The following is a 19,455-nucleotide window of genomic DNA, read 5'->3' as shown; positions in this document are numbered from 1 at the left end:
GAAATGAGGGAATGGGATAAAGGAACAGGGTGCTAATACGAAGGCAGCAAGCAGGAAGGAGATTCCAGATCCCAAGCAGAAATTTTCAGTAGCAATGAAAATCTCACTTCCAACATAATCTATGCCTTCCACTGCAGTGATCCCAGTGTAAAATGCCAGGGATGTTTGTGACCTCTGCAAATGCTGATGGATACCACCACACTGCAGCCACGATCAATAAACCTCAAATACATCATAATGAAGCCTCAAAGCCTTCACTTGGAGACCTGTCAGTAAATTGGGGCAATATTACAGATAGACAACAAAGGACAATGCAAAGATTGCAAAAACGGAACAACGGAGAGGCAAGTGAATTTCCTGGAGGATGGAGTGGAAGGCAAAAAGATGAAAGAGGAGGTAAGCTATTTAGACATAAGTGATGGAGAACATCAATAGCCCACATCTGGAGACTGATGTGATGTAGTGATGGAGGACTTGGGGATGGAAAACACAGAAAGTAATAATGAGACCTGGGATTAATTTTTCTTTTCCCTTTTAAAGGAACAGGAGGGACTCTATCCCTTCTTTTACTACAAGTCATCATCCACAATTGCAGTCTTCCCACTCAGGCTAGTGAAGTCTTATTCGTGTTTTTATCACAGGAACAATGTTATTTTATGTGCCTATAGAAGACTCCTTTGATTCAGCTATAGGTTCTCATTAATTTTATGTTATTTGCATGCCTGCATAGGCATGTCACAGGTTTTATCCCAGGAAAGGTAAAAGAGCTGCCTTCTAAGCAGTTACATTAAAATAAAATGTTGACATTAAAATAAAACTTGGAAAACTTTATTTTTGACCCTTGGAATGTCCAGTGTTAAGACCCAAATACAGATGCATTATTGATTATTCTGTTCTTCCCAAGCTTACTCACTGCTTTCCGCAGTTTGCACATTCTGTGTTCCAGAATGAACAACCCAAAGTGCAGCCAAGTGAAGTTCATACCCTAAAAAAGTAGGGTATAGGTATAAAAAGGTATGGATTGCTATTAATGGCATGCTTTCTGATGGCACAGATCTTTCAAAGAGGTTGCAAGGAGGGAAAAACCCAGGAAGTTTCGTGGTTCCCTTTTTCAGCTTCCACGCAAACCCACTCGCTTGGACTGCTTAAGGAAGGCAGAAAATCAGTTCAAAGAATAAAAATAGGGTGTAGAAATAGTTCAATAGTAGCCAAGGGAGAGCTTCGTAGAAATACTTTAAAAGTAAGAGAAAACAAATAAAGAAATTAACCTACGACAGTGTGAAAGGCTATAAAAATTGACAAAGAGAGGGGGTAAAGAGGAGAAAGCAGCTAAGAAACCAACAAACAAGAGAACTTTCTCCGTGAGGACACTAACACGGCCAACGCAAGGAAAAGTGTGCAGTGGAGGGAAGGAGGGGGGATCAGCTCCGGCCCGGCCAGGGAAGGAGCGCAGCTCCACTCCCACAGGGTGACGGCGGCCTCACAAACCGCCTGTTCCCGCCGTGCTGACCCGGCTTCGTGGCCGACCTTGAAGCTGCGGCAGCAAAGCTCGGAGCCAGGCGCAGCCGCGGCTCCCGCCCCGAGCCCTGAGGGAAGCGTGACCCAAATGCGGGGGCCGGGTGCGAGGGACGCGCAGGCCGGGCCAGGCCGAGCTCCCGCCGCGCGCATGCGCAGCAAGGCGCACGGAGCCAGGGCCCTTCCGCACGGAACATCGCCTTCCGCGGCCTCACGGGCAGGAAGTGGAGGCTTCACCCCCGCTCGCCTCTTCCCGCCTTGGGGCTGCCGCAGCTCCCTGCCCGTAACTTCTATCATTTTTCTGCCGTGCCCACAGAGGGTCATTTCAGCCCCGTGGTGCAGGGCCCCTGTGTTCTACCCAATAACAAGCCGGCCTTCGCTGACGTCCTTAGTTGCCAGGCAGAATTCCCCTTTGCGCATCCCGTACCGCCGGGGCGCCACCGGGAGGGGCGGGGCGTCTGCTTTGATTGACAGTACTGCTAGGGGCGGGGAGAAAGGCCAGAACCAATAATAACTCTGGGTGTCCTTGATGAGCAGGGCCCGCAGCCAATGGGGATGGGCGGGTGGTCGCTCTGTTGCCAGGGCCACGCGGTTGCCAAGGCCGCGGCTCAACGCGGTGGCGGCCCCGCTGCCACCGTCCGGGCCCGCCGCCGCCACCTGCCCCGGGCCGGCGCCATGGTGAAGCTCGCTGCCAAGTGCCTGCTGGCAGGTGAGTCTGGCCCGCCCTCTCCCATCCACCCCGCTGGCCGCAGCGGACTCTAGAGCGGGCGCCGTGGGGTAGGGCGAGGCCGACAGCGCAGGCGGCCCGGCCTCCCACAGCCCCTCGTGGAGGGGCCGCCACGCCAGAGAAGATGTGGGGAAAGAGGCAACGGGAGAGAAGTGAGGATCTCGGCTGCTTGGGGATGGGAACAGTGGGAGTCGCGTGTGTCATTACCGCTTGGTACCCGCCCCCGTCTGCCACGTGGAGTCGAGCTGTGCCCAGGGAGGGTGTGAGGTGTAGTTGGATCGGCTGAAATCCAAAGACAGGATCTGAAAAAGAGGAAAAAAAACCCAAACCCAAACCAAAAAGAGTATTTCTGTAGTGTGGAAAGGTGGGCACAGAGACTGGAGAAAGCGTGAAGGGAGCAGGGTAGGCAGCTGAGTCCTGCCTCATTTGTGAGTCTTGCTTTGGGCTGACGGGAAGACTTCATGTCAGAAATTAGGATGATGCTGAGAGTATGATAGAAAGGTAAAGCCTAAACAAAGAGTAGAAGAATGAAGCATGAGCACTTCACAGTTGCATCTTTTTCGCTAAACAATTTGGAGGCTAACCTGCGGAAAAAATGAAGACACCAGTTTATTTAGTCAGGATGGATTATGGAGGTGCTGGAAGTAAGTACAGCTGGCTGTCAACATATTGTGAAAAAAACTTTAATTTTTCCCCTCCCTCTACATTGAAGCTCTGTGCAGCCTCAGACAAAAGCACAAATCCATAAAACCTTTGTGTGCAGTCCCAGGTTTAATTCTTCATTCCAAATTATTTCATACAGAATAAAATGTTTGCCTTTTTTAACCTCAGAAGCATATGACCATCAGCTCACACAAAACCAGATGTGGTCTTTGGCAAAGGCAAAAGAATTAATCTCCCTTGTGGCACTGCTGCTGTGAACAGCATGAGTGTCTTGCCTGTCTTCTACACTTGAAACGTAGGCATCATTTCCAATTTGGAAGTTTCCTGCTCCCAATGTACTGGCTTTGCTGAAATTTATCCAGTTTTGTTGTTCAGTGTTACCAAAGGCCAATTCCATGACCATTTTAAAATCACATAATTTTTCTCTGGATGACCTGTTTATGTCCTTAATCCTTATTGGGTCTGGAGCAGCCTTTTCAATTCTGTTCACAGCACAAAGAATAGGAATGTCCTATCCCATATGTCATTCTTCTATGTGCTACAATAATATCCATGTATTATTAAAAGTAATAAATTCATGAAGCAGACCAGGCAAAATAGAACCTCTGTTGCAGAAAAAAAACACTGTAGTGTTCACTGTAGTGAAAGGGACCTAAGATATGAGTAACCACAACAACCTAAAGGAAACAAGAAAATGCAATTACATAGATAGGAGCAAACCCATCAGAAATGGAACTGGGAGCTCTTGTGGACTTATAGAAATGGTAATAAAGAGCCAGTGACACAGAATTTGGAAGGACACCAAGGTCAAAGAGAAGAGGGGAAAAGGGCTCTTATTAGCAAAACAGAGACTATTAAGTTGGCAATAGAAGTCGATTCCTGTGTTATCTCAAGGGTCATTTACAGACACAAAAGTAAAGTACCTGTTGTCTGAGCTTACTTTGGAGACACTACATGAAGGTTTTCATTGTAGAGAAACAACCAGCAGTAGCAGGCATTTTTGACACATGAGGCTAAACTGAAAAGGACAAGGAAACTTTGTGTAAGTGTACTGGTGTAATAGACTAAAGAGGATGGCAAAGAATAGAAAGAGGGAAGAAACACCTGGGGCTGTCAAGTGAAAGAAAGGCAACGCATTAGTTAAGAATTTGTGCTGGCTGATGCCTGCACAGTTTGGAGCAATGTGTGCCTCTCTATCTCATTTTACAAAGACAGATCTAATTGTCTATTGAAATACAGAATAGCTTCCACTTAGAACAGAGTGTTGTCTTCCGCACAGGCTTGAGCTGATCAGAGAACAAACAAGCTGACTTACCAGATTTTCCTGTCTAAATATTGTGAGCCCAACTCAGCTTAAAGTAAGCAAGCATGCTAAAAATGTTTAAACAAGAACTACATTTGGTTAATGCATCTAGGGGTAATTGTCACTATCCAAAACACCTTTCCTCCTCTGTAATAGTATGTGAGCAGAAAGCTTTACCAATTTCCTTCAAAACACCATTAGGAAGCTGTAATAGAGTCAAAAATATACTCCTTTCTTGGTTTATTCATTAACAACATAATGTAAAATAACCCCTTTCTGGCTTTATTTATTAAGAACATAATGTGAAAGACTTGTATTCCAGGCTTGGCTGTTATGAGTGTGCCTTTAAGGGTAAAGCTTTAATCACTGAGGTGTTTAATTACTGGCTCCTGTCCTTTTAACTATGCAGGCTAGCAAGACATTATGTGGAGAAATGATAAGCTCTTTGGAAGCATTAAGGCCTTGTTTAGAAAGGGGTATAATTTATGTTTTTTTCCATGTAGTAATACAGGCATATGTGAGCTCTGCAGAGCTTGAGGAAATGGCCTGAAGTTGTGTCAGAGGAGGTTTAGGTTGGATATCAGGAAAAGGTTCTTCACCCAGAGGGTGACTGGGCTCTGTAACAGCTCTCCAGGGAAGCGGTCACAGCAACAAGCCTGGCAGAGTTCAAGAAGCATTTGGGCAGTATTCTTGGGCACATGGTGTGACTCTTGGGTATGGTCCTGTGCAGGGCCAGGACCCTGTGATCCTTGTGGGTCCCTTCCAATTCAGTGTATTTGGTGATCCTGTGATTGCTTTGGATCTCACAGAGTTTTGTAAGAGCAGGCCAAAGCAGGCAGCTGCCAGGTTTGCCTGAAGTGTGCAAGCCATATCAGAAAGTCTTGGCTCTAGAAGAGCAAAAGCCAAAGCCCCTTGCTTTCTCTTCCACACAGGGATGAATCAGCAGGCTCTTCTATCCAGCCATGTGCTTTCTCTCTGACATTTGCTTCTGTTATGCCCAGGATGCAACTAATGAGCCACCAGCAGCATTGAGTCAGCAAGAGTTGCTCTCTTAGCAGGCTCAGCAAGAAGAGTTCATTGAGAAACATTACCAGCTTAAGCAGCTTTGTCTCAGTATATAACAAGGATTTGAGTCTGGGGAAATGGGTAACCTAAGGAGAGGAAATAGCCTCCTAGGAAGCCCAGTCCCTTATCACATTGCAATTTTCTCTACATGATAACATATCTGGGAAATTTTAATTCCTGGGTAAGGGCTGTGGAGCAGGCATGAAGTTCAGAACAAACAGCAGTTCCACCCTGATCTGGCAGTCCTTTGCTGTTGTGTATAGGTCAAAAATCAGGTGCCAGCCACTAGTACACATCATGGCAATATTCATTTAGTTGTGTGGGTATTACCTTTTAGATGGTTTTGTGCTTCATGGGACACTTAAATTGCCTGTATTCAGAGTTAGAGCATCTAGGCTCTTACAACATGTGATAGTAACAAAACTGAGGAAAAATAAGATTCTTAAGTATGAAACAAAAATATTTTATATTTTTTGTTTTGCAGGAGATCCAGCTGTGGGCAAGAGTGCTTTAGCCCAGATGTTTCGCAGTGATGGGGCTCATTTTCAGAAGAACTACACACTGGTAAGCATTTAACAAGCTCGGACTGCTGTCTAATATTTTTTCTAAGATGAACAGGAAAACTGAGAGGCCTAGAACAAAATAAATATGATTTTAAGTTGAGGCATTCAAGGTGGGATCTTAGAGGGTTTTCTTTCTTACACCCTAGATTCTGAAGAGAAAAATTTAACGTTCTGTAAAGTCTGCATTATGTAGGTGCTGTTGAAACTTAAGGTAGAATAATTTAGTTAATCTTGTGATTTTCCTGCTGAACCAATGTTTTCATAAGGTTTTGTGGTGTTAGAGAGCTCCCCCCTTTAGGGACTACTCTATGAAAAAACACTGCTGAAGGAGAAAGCTTTTAATTCCAACTATTAAATGTGCATGTGGACAGTGCGCTTATCGCTGTGCAAACACCAAGATGTGCTGCATAGCCCCAAGATAATTATAATCTACAGAAACTGTTCCCAGATGAAGAGGATACAGTTTGCAGTCTTTCAGTGTAAGAATCAATGGTGATGACTAATCAGAAGCAGGATAAAAATAAAAGTAAATATAAGTAAAGTAAAAAAAGGAAAATATGAGTGTGGAGGAAAAAAACCCTAAAATATGTTTGTTCATTGAAATAAAGATGGAAACCAGAATTTAAGGATAGAAATAGAACAAGCAAATGAGCTACAAAGCAGAATAAGATAAAAAGTGGAAGAAGCACAAATAATCTCAGTCCCATATGTTAGCTCATCACATGGTTAGTGCAAAACGTTCTAAGGCGTGCGTTAGAGCAGCAGTGTGAGAGTGAACGTAGACCTTCAGACTTCAGCTAATACTCTGAGCTGTATAGAAGGAAATCTCTTTGGTTTTCCTCCTTTTTCCTCCTTCTGAGCAAATCTACGAGTCTTTGACATATTGTTGAGATTAGGTTACCAGAGCTAGAAGGAATATTGCTGAGTTTCCAGCGGTCTGTGTTTGATGGAATCGTAATGATTCACAAGAATTGCCTCAATCCAGTGCACGGTTGGTATGCAGTTGGACAGGCTCTTGAAAACTCTCCTGATCCTCATTTTCCTGATTCTTCTTGACAGACAGCAGGCATAGAACTGTTGGTGAAGGCTGTATCAGTTCCAGAGACAAGTGATAGTGTGGTGAGTTTTTCTGTGACATAAATTGGGTCAGAAAGAGACATCCAGAACTCAAGCCCCACATGAGTCTCATTCTGGTGGAAGATCACTATGCATGTTCCTAGGGCAATTAAGTTATATTAAGGAAATGAGGCTGACCATGTATAATTGCTGATACTTAAGGGTTAGTTTAATCTTAAAAATGTAATTTCTATGTGCTTGTATCCAACACAACATTTTAAACCAAAGTTATTGCCAGCTTTGTTGAGATTTTGTTCTATCCTTTGGGGCACTCAGGTTTAGTTCATGATTCTTGGGACTACAGAAGCTGAAGCTTATCTGTTATTTTTCCTTTATGCCTTATACTCCCACTAATGGAATGTATATAATTTTGTATAAATAAAGGTTACTGTCCCACTCCACATATTCTGTTTCCAGTAGGGATGGAAACTAGATTTGGGGCCTTGGAAGTAACTCGTTTACTGCTTATATTTGAAAAATGGCTATTTATTTTCTCATACTATCTGGAGTTTTCTCAGTGCAGGCATCCTGGTTTAGGGCAAACCTCCAAATGGAGTCCCTCTAGAAAAGCAGATTCCAGCAGCCCCTCCTCCAACTGGTTCGGGAAAAGATTTCCTTGGAGAAAAGTGGAAAAAAATGTTTATTTAACAAGCAAACTATTCACAAGCATAAAAAATGAATAATATTAAATAATGAAACCTCTTGCTGTTCTGTAGAGATGGCAAATTCAGAAAGTCCTTGTCATGGGGTGTAGCTCAGCTCACTCAGTCTCTTATCTGTCCCTTCAGTTCTGGAATGCAGCCTCCCAGCCCCCGGTGGGCCACAGGCGTGAGCTCCCAGTGTTCTGGGTTTTCAGTCCAGAGTGGGTTTGAACAGTTCCAAGCAAAAGAAAAAAAACCACAGTCCACAGAACTTCTCTGCCTCAGCTAGCTAAAAACTAACTAAATGCAAAGGAGAGCTCTGTCCCACTGTCTGTCCATGCTGTCCATGCTGCAGGCAGCACAGTCTGGGAGCAGGATGTGGTGGAGTGAGTGCAGTTTCTGATAACAGACTCACTTTTCTCCTGCTTTGCTCTCAGAACCAGTATCAAAGGTGCAGAACTCAATGTCCAGCATAAACAGGACAACTGGGGATACAAGCATCATAAAGTTACCCCAGGACAGTGAGGAATTTGTCCCTTAGAGACATGACACTGCTGTACTGAATAAAATGCTGGACTTACAAGTTGCAGTATTTATTTCCAAAACCTTTCCCTACACTGCATTTTTCTTGGCAAGAGCCTTCTTTCTGTTTCCGCTTTCAGGAATTCTTCATTTTTGACTCTGCAGGAAAAGATCTATTTTCTGAAATGCTGGAGAAACTGGTAAGTCTTATGTAACAGTCCTCTTCTTCCAAAGAAGTGCTTTTGCTTTGAAGATCTGAGCTCCCCACTCTGGCAGATGTAGCAAACTTTGTCTTTAGTGTAAACGGGAGCAATTACCTCAGTTGCCAATGCATCCTGTTCTACCTCTCTAAAACTTGTATAAGTACTGGAACAAATACTTTCTAAAGAAAGGAAAGCAGATAGGCAGTTTTCTTACAAAAGAAATAGGGAATATTAACTGAGAATTTCTGTGTACTGTTGTTTAAAGAAAAACATCTGTTTTGCTGCAACTTCAACAGTGGGAGGGCTTTTTTTGTGTTACAGTGATGTGTTTGATCCGAAAGGATTTGTTCTTGTCCTTGAGCATAATCCTGCCCTTGGGTTTTTTCCTTCACATATTTGTGACCTTCGCTGTACAGTTCTCTACTTCTACTGTGTTATCTCAATTTGAGAAGCAGAATCAGTTAATTAATGTGAGCTTTCATAAAATGGCTAAGTCAACCTAATGGTTCATTGTCTACAAGAGCAATTCCACTTTTACACTTGCACTGGATCTGGTTTGCAAGGGACTTCTCTAGAAGCTGGTTCAGCTTCTCGAACTGGAAGAAAACCTTTCTACTTTTTTTCTAGGACTAATTTTGTGCTGATTCAGCATGAAAAATCAGCTTCCCTGGGGATCAGATGAGTGCCAGAGCTGATACAAGTAAAGGGGCAGGACTGCCCAGACACAACTAGGGAGGAAAGCAAGACCATCTCTCCCAATGTCAATGATTTAGTAGGGTCAACTGAAATGTGAAACCTCAGCCAGGGCATAGGATTCCTGGGTGTTAGGCTTTTTATTTTCATCTTAGCAGCTGTGTTTGCCATGTTTACAGCCTGGCTGTTGACCACATCAGTTTCATTAGAGCTGACAGTGTTCCTTTCTTGCTGTGCAGTGGGAGCAACCCAACGTCCTGTGCCTTGTGTATGATGTCACTAATGAGCAATCCTTCAACAACTGTAGCAAATGGCTGGAGAAGCTGAGGGCTCAAGCAGTTGGGGTGCACATCCCGGGTAAGAATGGGGTGTGATTCTTGTTACCTACTCCCCTCTTGTATGACAGCAGTTGTTTCTGTTGAGCTGTGGAATAGAGCATTTATTTTAAGTCGGAGCAGACATGGATTCCTCCAGCTGCTTTGCTTTTATCAAAAAGCAGATAAGGCTTGAATATGTTTCTTTTTTGGAATATTTTCTAGGTAGTTATATTCTCCACATCTTGAACTTTTTAAGCTACTTCTGAAAATGTTCCAGTATTTATGGCTTACAAGTCAGCATTGATGAGCCGTGGTTTTTTCCTTTTCTTTCATGTCTTTTTTTCTGTAGGTGTCTTAGTGGGGAATAAAACAGACCTAGCTGATCGTCGGGTTGTGGAGCAGGAACAAGCACAGGAGTGGGCTGAGAAACATGGCCTGGAATACTGTGAGATGTCAGTGGTGAGTATCTGCTCCTTTCACCATCTGTGCAAGGAGATGTTTGTAAAGTTATCTTCTCTTTCAGGCAGAGAAAGATAACTGGGGACTCTCCTCCCCTCGTTTGTCATCTAACTCAGTTTTAATCCTTCTTTGGTGGAACAGAGCAGAAATAGTCAAATGATTGTTCCATCTGCAATTCACAACTTTCTCCTTTCTTTACAGAAGGAAATGAAAAATTTTGAGGCCCCATTCCACATTCTGGCAAAATTATTCCACCAACTGTACAAAGAGAAAGTGGAAACTTTTCACTCACTAGCCTGACTGGTATGATTTATTTATCCTCTAAGCTTCTTCTAGTACTGAGAATCCTGCTGGATTGAATACAGAGAGAAGAAAAAATATGAGCTATTTGCTACTTCATGGTCATCCTCTGGTAATTCAAAATAAACTAGAAATAAGCAAGTGGAAAGACACTCTTCTGAAGCTGCTACCTCAGCATTCCTTTCATGTCTTCTAACTTGGTTCTCTGCTCATTGAAAGTCTGCTAGGTTGGAGGAGGCGGAGAGTAAAAGGGGAGGACAGAATGGAAATTGCCAGCTCTTTGCTTTGATATCTTTTTGTCTGAACAGACTTCCTGCTGCTACAAGCAAGGATTTAGAGGTTTGGAAAAGCAGAGAGGAAGCTGACAGGATGTTTTTCGACTTAAGCCAGCCTTGATACATACACTGCAGGGCAGGACCGATTTGGCCCTATCCCCTTAAAAGCATTTTCACGAGGAGGCTTACAGCCCTAAAATCAACACCTGGAGACTGAGATGTGTGGGGGCAGAGCTGGATTTAGATGTGTTTCCAGGAGTGCCCAGAGTCGGAGGCCAGTTTTAACGGTGTTGCCCTTATCGGTTGTAGGATTGATATGCTGGTGACTAACGCATGTTTCTAATTTCCAGAATCTGTTTCTTTCCTTCGGCGTGGCTCGCTGTCCCTGCCTGGTGGGAGCTGCGTCCAACCGCTGTCGCTTGGTGACGCAGTGCCCTCTGCTGGTCCCAGGTCACAGGAGTTCTCCAGAGGCTGCCACCTCCCTTGAAGTGAGCGGGAAGGGCTTCCTGCAGCCGCTTCCAGATTGGATAAACTGCAGAGTGGAGTCAAATTGCGAGAATACCTTTTCTATTTTAAAGGTTAATCTAAAACTTATAAAAAATTACCTTTTCTTCTAAATATCTTTATCATCTTACATATTGTTGTGTCATTTTTGTCAGCTGAATTTGGCAATACCATTCTGATTAGGTGCAGTTCTCAATCTAAAAATCAGAGTCCTCTTATTAAAGTCTCTCTGCTTGTCATTGAATTTCAGATAAAAGACCATGGTTCTGATGTTGCTAGTGGAAACAGGACTAAGGAAATGAAAGTCAGCCTGGCTAAGTTACTCTGACTCAGCTGTGTCTGGCTAGAAGTTTCATATTAGAAAGGGTAAAAGCCTAGAGAGAGTTGCTCTTTTGTGTGCAGTACTGATGTTGCATATGTAAGAGTCTTTGCTAATGCAGTATGCAGAAGCACCTGTGGTGAGGTCCTGCCTTGTAACTGAGCCTAACACCAAGAATTTCAAAAATTTAACCATTATCTTCCAGATTATGGTAGACCCCCTTAGGCAAGGGAAGCTGAGTTTTGTAGAGACTAAGCACTGAGTGATTTTTCAGGCGGTCTTTTCAGGAATCTGTGTTTCAAGACTTTTATATGTTTGGTTTATAATAATTTTTATGCCCAGTGGTAGGAAAAGTACATTAAATTGAACATAAGAAATATGGCTGCAGATGTTGCAGCAGAGTTTATGAAGCACTTCAAGAATCTGGAGAAGCACTGCCCTCATTTCACTGGCAACAGTGTGTTGATGCTGGGAACTCACTAGGGAGCATGAATACCAGTTAAAGAGGGTGAGTAGGAGCTCAATCTACAAGAAGTGAAAACAAGAGGTTCTTTTGCTAGAAGCCAACTCAAAAATGGCAGAACAAGGTAGGAAAGCTCCTGCTTTCTCCAAAGAAGGAAGGGGTCCTCCATGAACTTAGGGTAACAAGAAGACTCACTCTTTTTAAAATTGGATTAGCATTACTGGCATTTGTGTCTTACATGGGTTGTCTTGTTAATCCTGGGTATTTTCTGTTGATTTACATAGGCTGTATAGATGCTTGCTTACAGGTGCTGATGTCTCTGAATAGTAAGAATAAAAGCTATTTTGGATGCTGTGCTGATCTTGTTAAAGAACTAAAGAAGGTTTGTTTTTATTTAGTATTTCATTTCCCCCTGCTTCCATTGATGATGTGATCACGAAACAAGACACATATTTTTTCATATTGAAAATAACATAGCAGACGTGTATGTCACCTGTGACATTGTGTATCTAGGGGGGATGAATGCCTTGGGAATAGGTAATAAAATGAATTCTGTGCAATCTTTAACCAGGGAGCCCATCTCTCTGCACCTGAAGGACCTCCCATAAATTCAAATAAACACTCTGAAAGCACCAGTAAGATGAAGACTGGTGAATGCTGTTTTTTAAAATAAATGTAAAAGCTGGAGGAGCTCATTAAGGGAATGTTTGCAGTGGTGATTTGTGATTTATAGGGAAGCTGCTTTTGAGAAGTTAGTGAAGAAAAATGCTGCCCATGCAGGGAAAGATGTATTGCCTAAGAGAGGAAATGCATGATGTAATTACCTTATAGTAGGGATTCACCCACTGCCCCTTTCCCTCTTCCACAGACCACAACTACAATTAGAAAAGAAATCATGTCTAAAGCATGTTGTCCAACTTGCTTTTTACAGGACTATTTCAAGCACTAATGTGGACACAGTTTAATGCCTTTCAAAATAGTGTGTTTGACAGTAACAATCTCAACCACTTCAGATGCATTTTAACAGCATAATATATTGTCCTTCCTGGCCAATGTGCTGTATAATACCAGCCTGATGCAAGTGGTGGTTGTTGCTATTTTCCTGGCTTAAATGTGACCTTGGTTGTAGAGGCTATGAGCGCAGAAGGGGTAAAAAACATGGGAGCCAAACATGGGAAGGTTGTTGGAAATAGTTTTGTTTCTGTTTGAAGGAGTTCAGGGTAGTGACTAAGTGAGCTGGACCAGCAGGATGAGTAAGAGTCTGGAGCCATTATTAAGTTTCTTCTCCCTGTTTACTAACTGTGGCAGTCACATCTGTAGAATGAGGATACATGTTTACTGCTTGTAGGCTTAGCATCAGTCTGAATTACAGATGCTGTGGAGAACAGTGGGAGAAAGACAGGAAGCCTGTCTTCTGACCAGGAGGCCTCTTGTCTTCTTACAGCTCCCCTGCTTTGTCCAGCTGTGCAGTGCTGCAGGTGCTCAGCATGAGTGTTACAGCACAGAAAAGACCCAGCTCAAGCAGAACTGAAATTTCAAAAGAAGGGGAAGGAAACAAACACGCCTTTAACTGGTTTTAATAGATATGTAGTCCTTTTTCCTGCTTGCTTGTTTGATCAGACAAAACCATTTCTTTCCTCCCGGGAGTCCCTCCTTCTTACCTTTCCTTTGGTCCTCATGGGTCTGCACAGAATTTCTGTTATACTTGTATCAAGCTAAGTAAAGCAGGGCACATCACCAGCTGATTTTTTTTTTTTAATCCTTCTAATTTCTGCATTATCTATTCCCAAGGCTGCAAGACATTTCTTCTTAGATTAATAGACTAAAGGAAACAAAAGTGGAATTTTTAGACAAATTGTCTTGGAAGAAAAAGCCTTAAGAAGCTGTCTGACATTCTGAAATTTTACTGGAAATTTGTTTGTGTAAAGTTGTCATATTAAAGATGCTTTAATGGTTTTGTTTTGTCTTGCCAGACATAGTCTACTGCGGAGTGAAATTCAGGATGTAAAATTCCAGAAAAGATCAGGTTTTACTGTGGGAATTAATAGGAGTTTCAAAGCTGATCACGCTGTGATAAGATCTGTTAAGTCTTAACAATGGAGTGGTCACTGCTGTTCATAATGAAGCATTAAATACACTGAAACAGGGCTGTCAAAACAGTTTCTTTTAGAGATTTGTTCATTTTAAAGGCTTTAAGCTTAAGAAAGGACATCTTTTAAAAGACTGATCTGATAAATGACACCATTTGGACCAGGGTTATTTCTGATATAACTTCAGTGACTTAAAGAGCTGGATTTAGTCTTTTATGCCAATTGACTCCCCTGGGTAAGCTTCATTTCTTTACCCACCGTACATCTTGGACCAATCTGACCTGATAGCAAAAGACACATGATGTTGTTGAAAATGAAATACTGCCTTGGGGCAGAAGGATAAACTGTGTGGCCTCCTGAGGTCCTCCCAGCAATACTTTCTATAATTCTATTAGATTAAGTGAGGAAAGAAGTAGCGTGGAAAGCACAAAACAGGCTAAGTCATAAACTAGCAATTAAACTGGGAGCTGGGCTGGGCTGCAGCAGAAAACGTACAATCTATCCCAATTAAGAGCTGTATCTCAAGAGAAACTGGGAGCCTGACGCAGGTGCTGACAGCAGGGAAAACACTGCATTTCTGTTCTGGAGGCAGCAACTGCTTTCTGCTGGTGCTTATGCAGATCTGTGGGGGTCCTTACGCAACTCGAGGCTGTGCTCTGTTTTTAATAATTACTGAATCTATGATGTTCAGGTGGCAGTTGCTTACAGTTGTGGTCTCATCTGCCTGCACAAAGTTGGCAGCATGATGGCAGATTATTTGCTAGTGGCAGGAAGACATCCCTATTACTGACACCTGCGTCATGGGACCCGTCTGTCCCTATGCATTCTCAGTCCTTTTCCTATCTCATATCTGCTCTTTGATGGACACCATCCAGCTCTGCTTGCTCTTAACAAGTAATTTTTCCATCTTGCAGATGGAAAGAACCTGCAAGAAAGTTCTCTGCAAGAACCTAGGGCTGAGGGACTTCTTGGACCTTCTGCAGCAAAGGTGGAGTCTTCAAGGGGCACTTCAAGGGCCATGTTGGCCTCCACAACATCTCTTTTGGCCTAGGGGCACATCATCTCTCTACTTCTCATGTCCTATTTCCTCCTGCTGTCATTTTGCCTGCAGAACAATGTCTTCTGTGCCAGTTGCCCTTGGCTCTGTTGACCCGGAACAACAATGCTTGGGGGAGGGAAGAAGAAGAGAGCTGCTCAGTCTTGAGCCTTTTCAAGGCTCTTTAGCTGTTGTGACTCCCTGTCGAAGTCACCTGAGAGATGGGGATGTTGCACAGTCTAGGGTGTATAATTTCCTGGCAGGAGACCACCAGCTGAGTCCTAGCAGCCTCATCTCGGCTCTTCAGAGCTTGCTGCAGTGTAACTTTGTCAGACACTGGCTGTTCTCCTTCTAACCTGGGGTTTTGGTGGGAATTTTTGGTAGGGTTCTTTTACTCCTTGGAGGTCTTTTGTTCTTCTCTCATGGCTTCACATATTTCCTCCCCTAGAGCTGTTTGTTAGGAGAAGCTTAGAATTGCTCCCTTTCCTGGTCTCTGAGATTCAATCTGGGAATGTTTAAAAGGAAAATGTGACAGACCCTACATGTCAAGCTGGGGTCAAGGGATGGGGCCAGTTTGATGAGTTTCCCTCCAGCCAGATATACATCAATTTGAGATATGTGGAGCCTGTAATCTTTCTGCACAAGAACTAAAAAATAGCCAGTATGAGGGCTGCAAGTTAGGGACTGTGAAGAAAAAGATATAAAGGCAGAAGTGATTGACTTCTGTGTCCCAGACAGGGGAAATGCAGGAACAGTAGGGGAACAGAAATATGTAGGAAATATGTAGGTCCCTATTCCTGCATGAAGAGCCCGAAGGTTTGCTGAGGCAGATTGAGAGGGTGGGATTTAAGGATAGGAAACCTAAGGCTTTTCCTGTCTTTTAGAATGTTGTGTGGAAATAAAGTAGGAGGAAAAGTAATTTTTGCATGAGCCACTGAGGGAAAATGAGGATACAGGGTAGAGCTGGATGACCTTGCAGGTGGAAGGGCAAGTGGTAAGAATAAATAACTAAAAGGAGATTTTCAGGGCCAATCTCTTAGAGCCAAGGGCAGACAGGGGGATTCAGAGCCATGATGAGGAAGGTCACTGGTAGCCATCAGTTTAGGCTGAAGATGTAGGGCCTGCATTAGAACAAGGCAGGAGGAGTTAAAGCCTGTGTGACAGCATTGACACCAGAAATTGAAAGGGCAGTAGCAAGAATACAGAATGATAAACCTAAGAATAGTGTGGGGAGGTAAGAACAGCAAGCTGTGATGCTGTGAGCAGCAGTGGCTGGAGACGGCATGTCCAGGTGAGACCAGAAAAAATAGAGTAGATATGCTGAGGGCACTAACAGACTATCAGACTATCTTCTAACAGGTAAATGCAGAGGAAAGGATGCTGCAAGTCTCTGGATGGAGGTATCTGGGGAGGTAGTGGAGAAGGTAAAGGAGCATTCTTGGACAATTCCATGGAACTGGATAAGAGCAGGAGGATGGTTCTGGTGTGAGCAAACACAGACTAATGCAAACTCTGCCCTCTGGTTTCTGTCCCTTTTGAGGTGTGGGGCTATTTCCTTTCAGCAGAGTATGCCATTGCTCTTTATGGCCCTCACAGCTAAGATTGCCAGTAGGTTAGCTTTCCCTGTTCACTGAGATAGAAGTGATCCCTGAATGCCATCTTGGTCCACAGCTTTTTTGATACCTGATTCCTCTTCCCTGTCTATGCCTTTTGCCTTTTTCCTCCCTTCTCTGCATGTGGAGGTCTTATATGTCCCCACAATTCTGCTACAACTCCCATGATACCAGCCCTCCCAATGACCTTAAGACTGCTTATTTCCTCCCATGTACTTTGCTTTCCAGGATTAGAAGCTGTGGTCAGAAAAACAGCCACTGGTCATTCTATCCACTACCACCCTCTCCTACCCCTATCCTTTCCATCTGGTGCTAGGGAAGAGCTTGTGCCCTGTTCAGCTGGCTAGTTCTGGCACAAAACTGGGCTGGTATAGGAGCGAGAGGGCTGTGCCCATGTTGGATGTGTGTCTCTGTGCGGGTGAGGAGCATCTGAGGCAGGCACCCTTTCCTCCTTTTATCAGACTGCGCTCATTTATTATACCATCTGTTTTCCCAGTGCTGGAGATGATGCTGGGGATATGTGACTTGGGGCACTCAGGCAGAAACTGGCCTGCACAAGGCCAGCCATGTGTTTGCCTCCTAGCAATGCAGCGGTCAGCAGCAAATTCTTTGCTGCTGCCTCCTCTCAGTATGGGAGAGAGCAATTGTGGACCTGGGTGTGTAGGAGACACAAAGAAATAAAATGTGGCAGGGGGAGGAGGGGAAAGAGACTTTGGGGTACATGTGTATCAGCTGCAGAGAACTGAGGGACAGACAGACAGATGAGCAGAGTTGGGGAGAAGGAAGAAGAATGGATTGAAGGGAGGGAAAAACGTAAAGAACTGTGCAGGGAGAGACAAAGAAACAGACTGGCTGGGGGGCAGCAAGAGAAAGGCTGTGAAGGAGGGAAAGACAGGCAGATTTGGCAAGGTTGTGGTGTGGAAATCAATGGATTGTCTGTGGGAGAGAGATGTGTGCCAGCCAGGTACTACACTCATAGGTAAGTGGATAACTAGGGAGATGGAGATAAGTTCTGTGTGTGTGTGTTTATACAGGCCTGTGTAAGGGTGAGCTGAATGAATGGGAGTGAGGAAGGGGAGTCATAAGGAAAGAGAAGAGTGAAAGCAGAGCAACAAAAGATCAAAGCTAGATAGAGATGAACCCTTGCAGTGCAAACAAGAGCTGGCATCAGGCAGAGGGGAGGAAGGGATTTGTATGGAAAGGAGACTAACTGCACTCGTATGTTGGGGGCTGAGGTTTTCTTATTGGAACGTGAGAGACAACGCAGGGCAGCCATCAGAGCACAATTCCCCAGTACTAAACAGAAGCATTTTTATGCATGCAGAGCTCACTGCCAGTGCACAGAGAGACCCAGTGGACCCAGGAATGTAAATGCCACTATGCTAGTGCAGACTGTTTCCTACCTGCTCAACTGCAATTTGTACCTGAGCATTTGCAACCTGTGGACTGCCTATTTCAAGCATATGTGCTTGACTATTAGAAGCTGTTTAAGATGGCAGCCTAGGTATTTATTTATCCTCCTTTCCCTTTCCTCTTGTCCTTTTCCTCACAGTGTACTCACAATAGAAAAGGAGACATGAAAAAGTAGTGTCCAGATTCACAGGGACCTTCTTGTTTCTTCTGCCTTGTTTCACAGACACCGCTTTGCTTTGCTGCCTGACTTGACCTCCCCCTCTTCCCTTTGACCATTTATTTTCTCTTCTGTACTTTCTTCTGCTTTTTTTTCATCTACTTCTTTATCTCTTCCTTCAATTTTCTGTAATTTTAAGGATTTTTATTGTCCCTATAACTCCATCCCCCTTTCTCCATTGTGTTCTAGACTAGGAGCCCTGTTTCTTTCCTTCTGCTCCTTTTCTTTCTCCCCAGTTCCTCCATCTCCTTCTGCCTGTGCCTGTCTGCCTGCTTTCTCTCACTCACTGTCTGTCTCTCTTGAACTGGGTTGTGAATTCTGTTGGCATCAGAGTGGGACAAACTGTAAAACCGAGGTTCCCGGAGGGCCAGATTGTGATCATTTTATTTTTACAATGTCCTTGGATGTGTAAAGGTGTTTGTTTGAGGGGGAGGAGCAGTGCATGTGCTCCATGTGGGAGAAGAGAGAGGAGTGAAGGCCAGAACAAATGAAGCTTATAACCAATATAGGTCAGTTGCAAAGAAGACTCCCAATGGTCTGTGAAATAGAGAAGTGTTTTGTCATTTCAGACTGGCTAGTGGAGAGATGGCAGATGAATAGTTTTATCTAACACACACAGGGAAAGGGTCTTGTTGGAGAATGCAGTAGTGATGAGCATGGGAGGAGGACCAGCTCTGCACAGGGCTCATCTCCCAGCCGCCCCCATAACCCAGGGAAAAAAACGCCTTTCTCCTGCTCTGAGCTGCCTACTCCTGTGTATGTTCCCATGTCTCTGCTATGGGCTGCGTGGTGCTTCCCTGTGCCCTCTGCCAGACTTGCTCACTGTGTCAGAGAACAACAACCAAACAAACAAATTAGAGAAGCACAGAGAACCATAATCCCACACTCTTGGAGGATGGGCTGGAGTGCTTGGTCAGCCTCTGCTGGGGTCAGCTGCCAAAGAGACCCACATAGTGACAGAGAGGAATTATCAAGGCCCTGAGCATGGTCTGGTGGAGCTGTATGAGCCAAGTGCACTGCTGGGAATTGTTTTGCTCTGCAGAAGGCTCCTCACTTCCCATGATTTGCCACCATATAAGTAAATTCTGCTTTCTGATCATTCCAGAAATTTTCAAAAGTGGTCAGTAGCTGCAGTGAATGACAGAAATGCAGTGAATGACAAATACTGATGAACCCACCATTTGGCCTTGGGGGTTTTGATTTAATTTCTATTGAGAAATTTGTTGGTTTATGAGATCAAAGCTACTCTGTTAAATGACATTAAAACATCAAAACTGAAATCTAGATTTTCAGAGGTGTTTGGAGCCCCTACACCTCTCTAAATTCGATGTGAGATGCTGACTGCTCAGCACAACTGAAAATCAGGACAGTTCCTCACTGTCTAAACATGGAGTTAGAAGCCTGAATAGACTTAGGTATTTTGCTTCTTATTTTAAGG

The 19,455-nt window shown here is 43.9% G+C and overlaps 1 protein-coding gene across 3 annotated transcripts; it reads left to right on the top strand.

Annotated features, from left to right (window-relative positions):
* The first annotated feature begins 2,104 nt into the window (after positions 1-2,104).
* On the top strand, positions 2,105-11,089 carry IFT27 (intraflagellar transport 27). Of its 3 annotated transcripts, none has more exons than XM_005527566.3 (8): positions 2,105-2,224; positions 5,758-5,837; positions 6,896-6,955; positions 8,256-8,315; positions 9,251-9,368; positions 9,678-9,787; positions 9,989-10,090; positions 10,713-11,089. In XM_005527566.3, the coding sequence occupies exons 1-7, from the start codon at positions 2,191-2,193 to the stop codon at positions 10,085-10,087; spliced, it is 561 nt and encodes a 186-aa protein (XP_005527623.1). In that variant the 5' UTR covers positions 2,105-2,190; the 3' UTR covers positions 10,088-10,090; positions 10,713-11,089. The 3 variants fall into 3 exon arrangements, with proteins under 3 accessions (XP_005527623.1, XP_014112043.1, XP_087911997.1); XM_014256568.2 differs by lacking the exon at positions 10,713-11,089 and adding an exon at positions 10,396-10,701; XM_088055871.1 differs by lacking the exon at positions 8,256-8,315.
* Positions 11,090-19,455: the final 8,366 nt, after the last annotated feature.

The sequence above is a fragment of the Pseudopodoces humilis genome, chromosome 5 (assembly GCF_049639895.1).
Source record: "Pseudopodoces humilis isolate 2021_Gansu_Grassland_sample_001 chromosome 5, ASM4963989v1, whole genome shotgun sequence".
Lineage (NCBI taxonomy): Eukaryota > Metazoa > Chordata > Aves > Passeriformes > Paridae > Pseudopodoces > Pseudopodoces humilis.
Note: the sequence above shows the minus strand (reverse complement) of the source record. Positions and strands in the feature narration are given on the sequence as shown.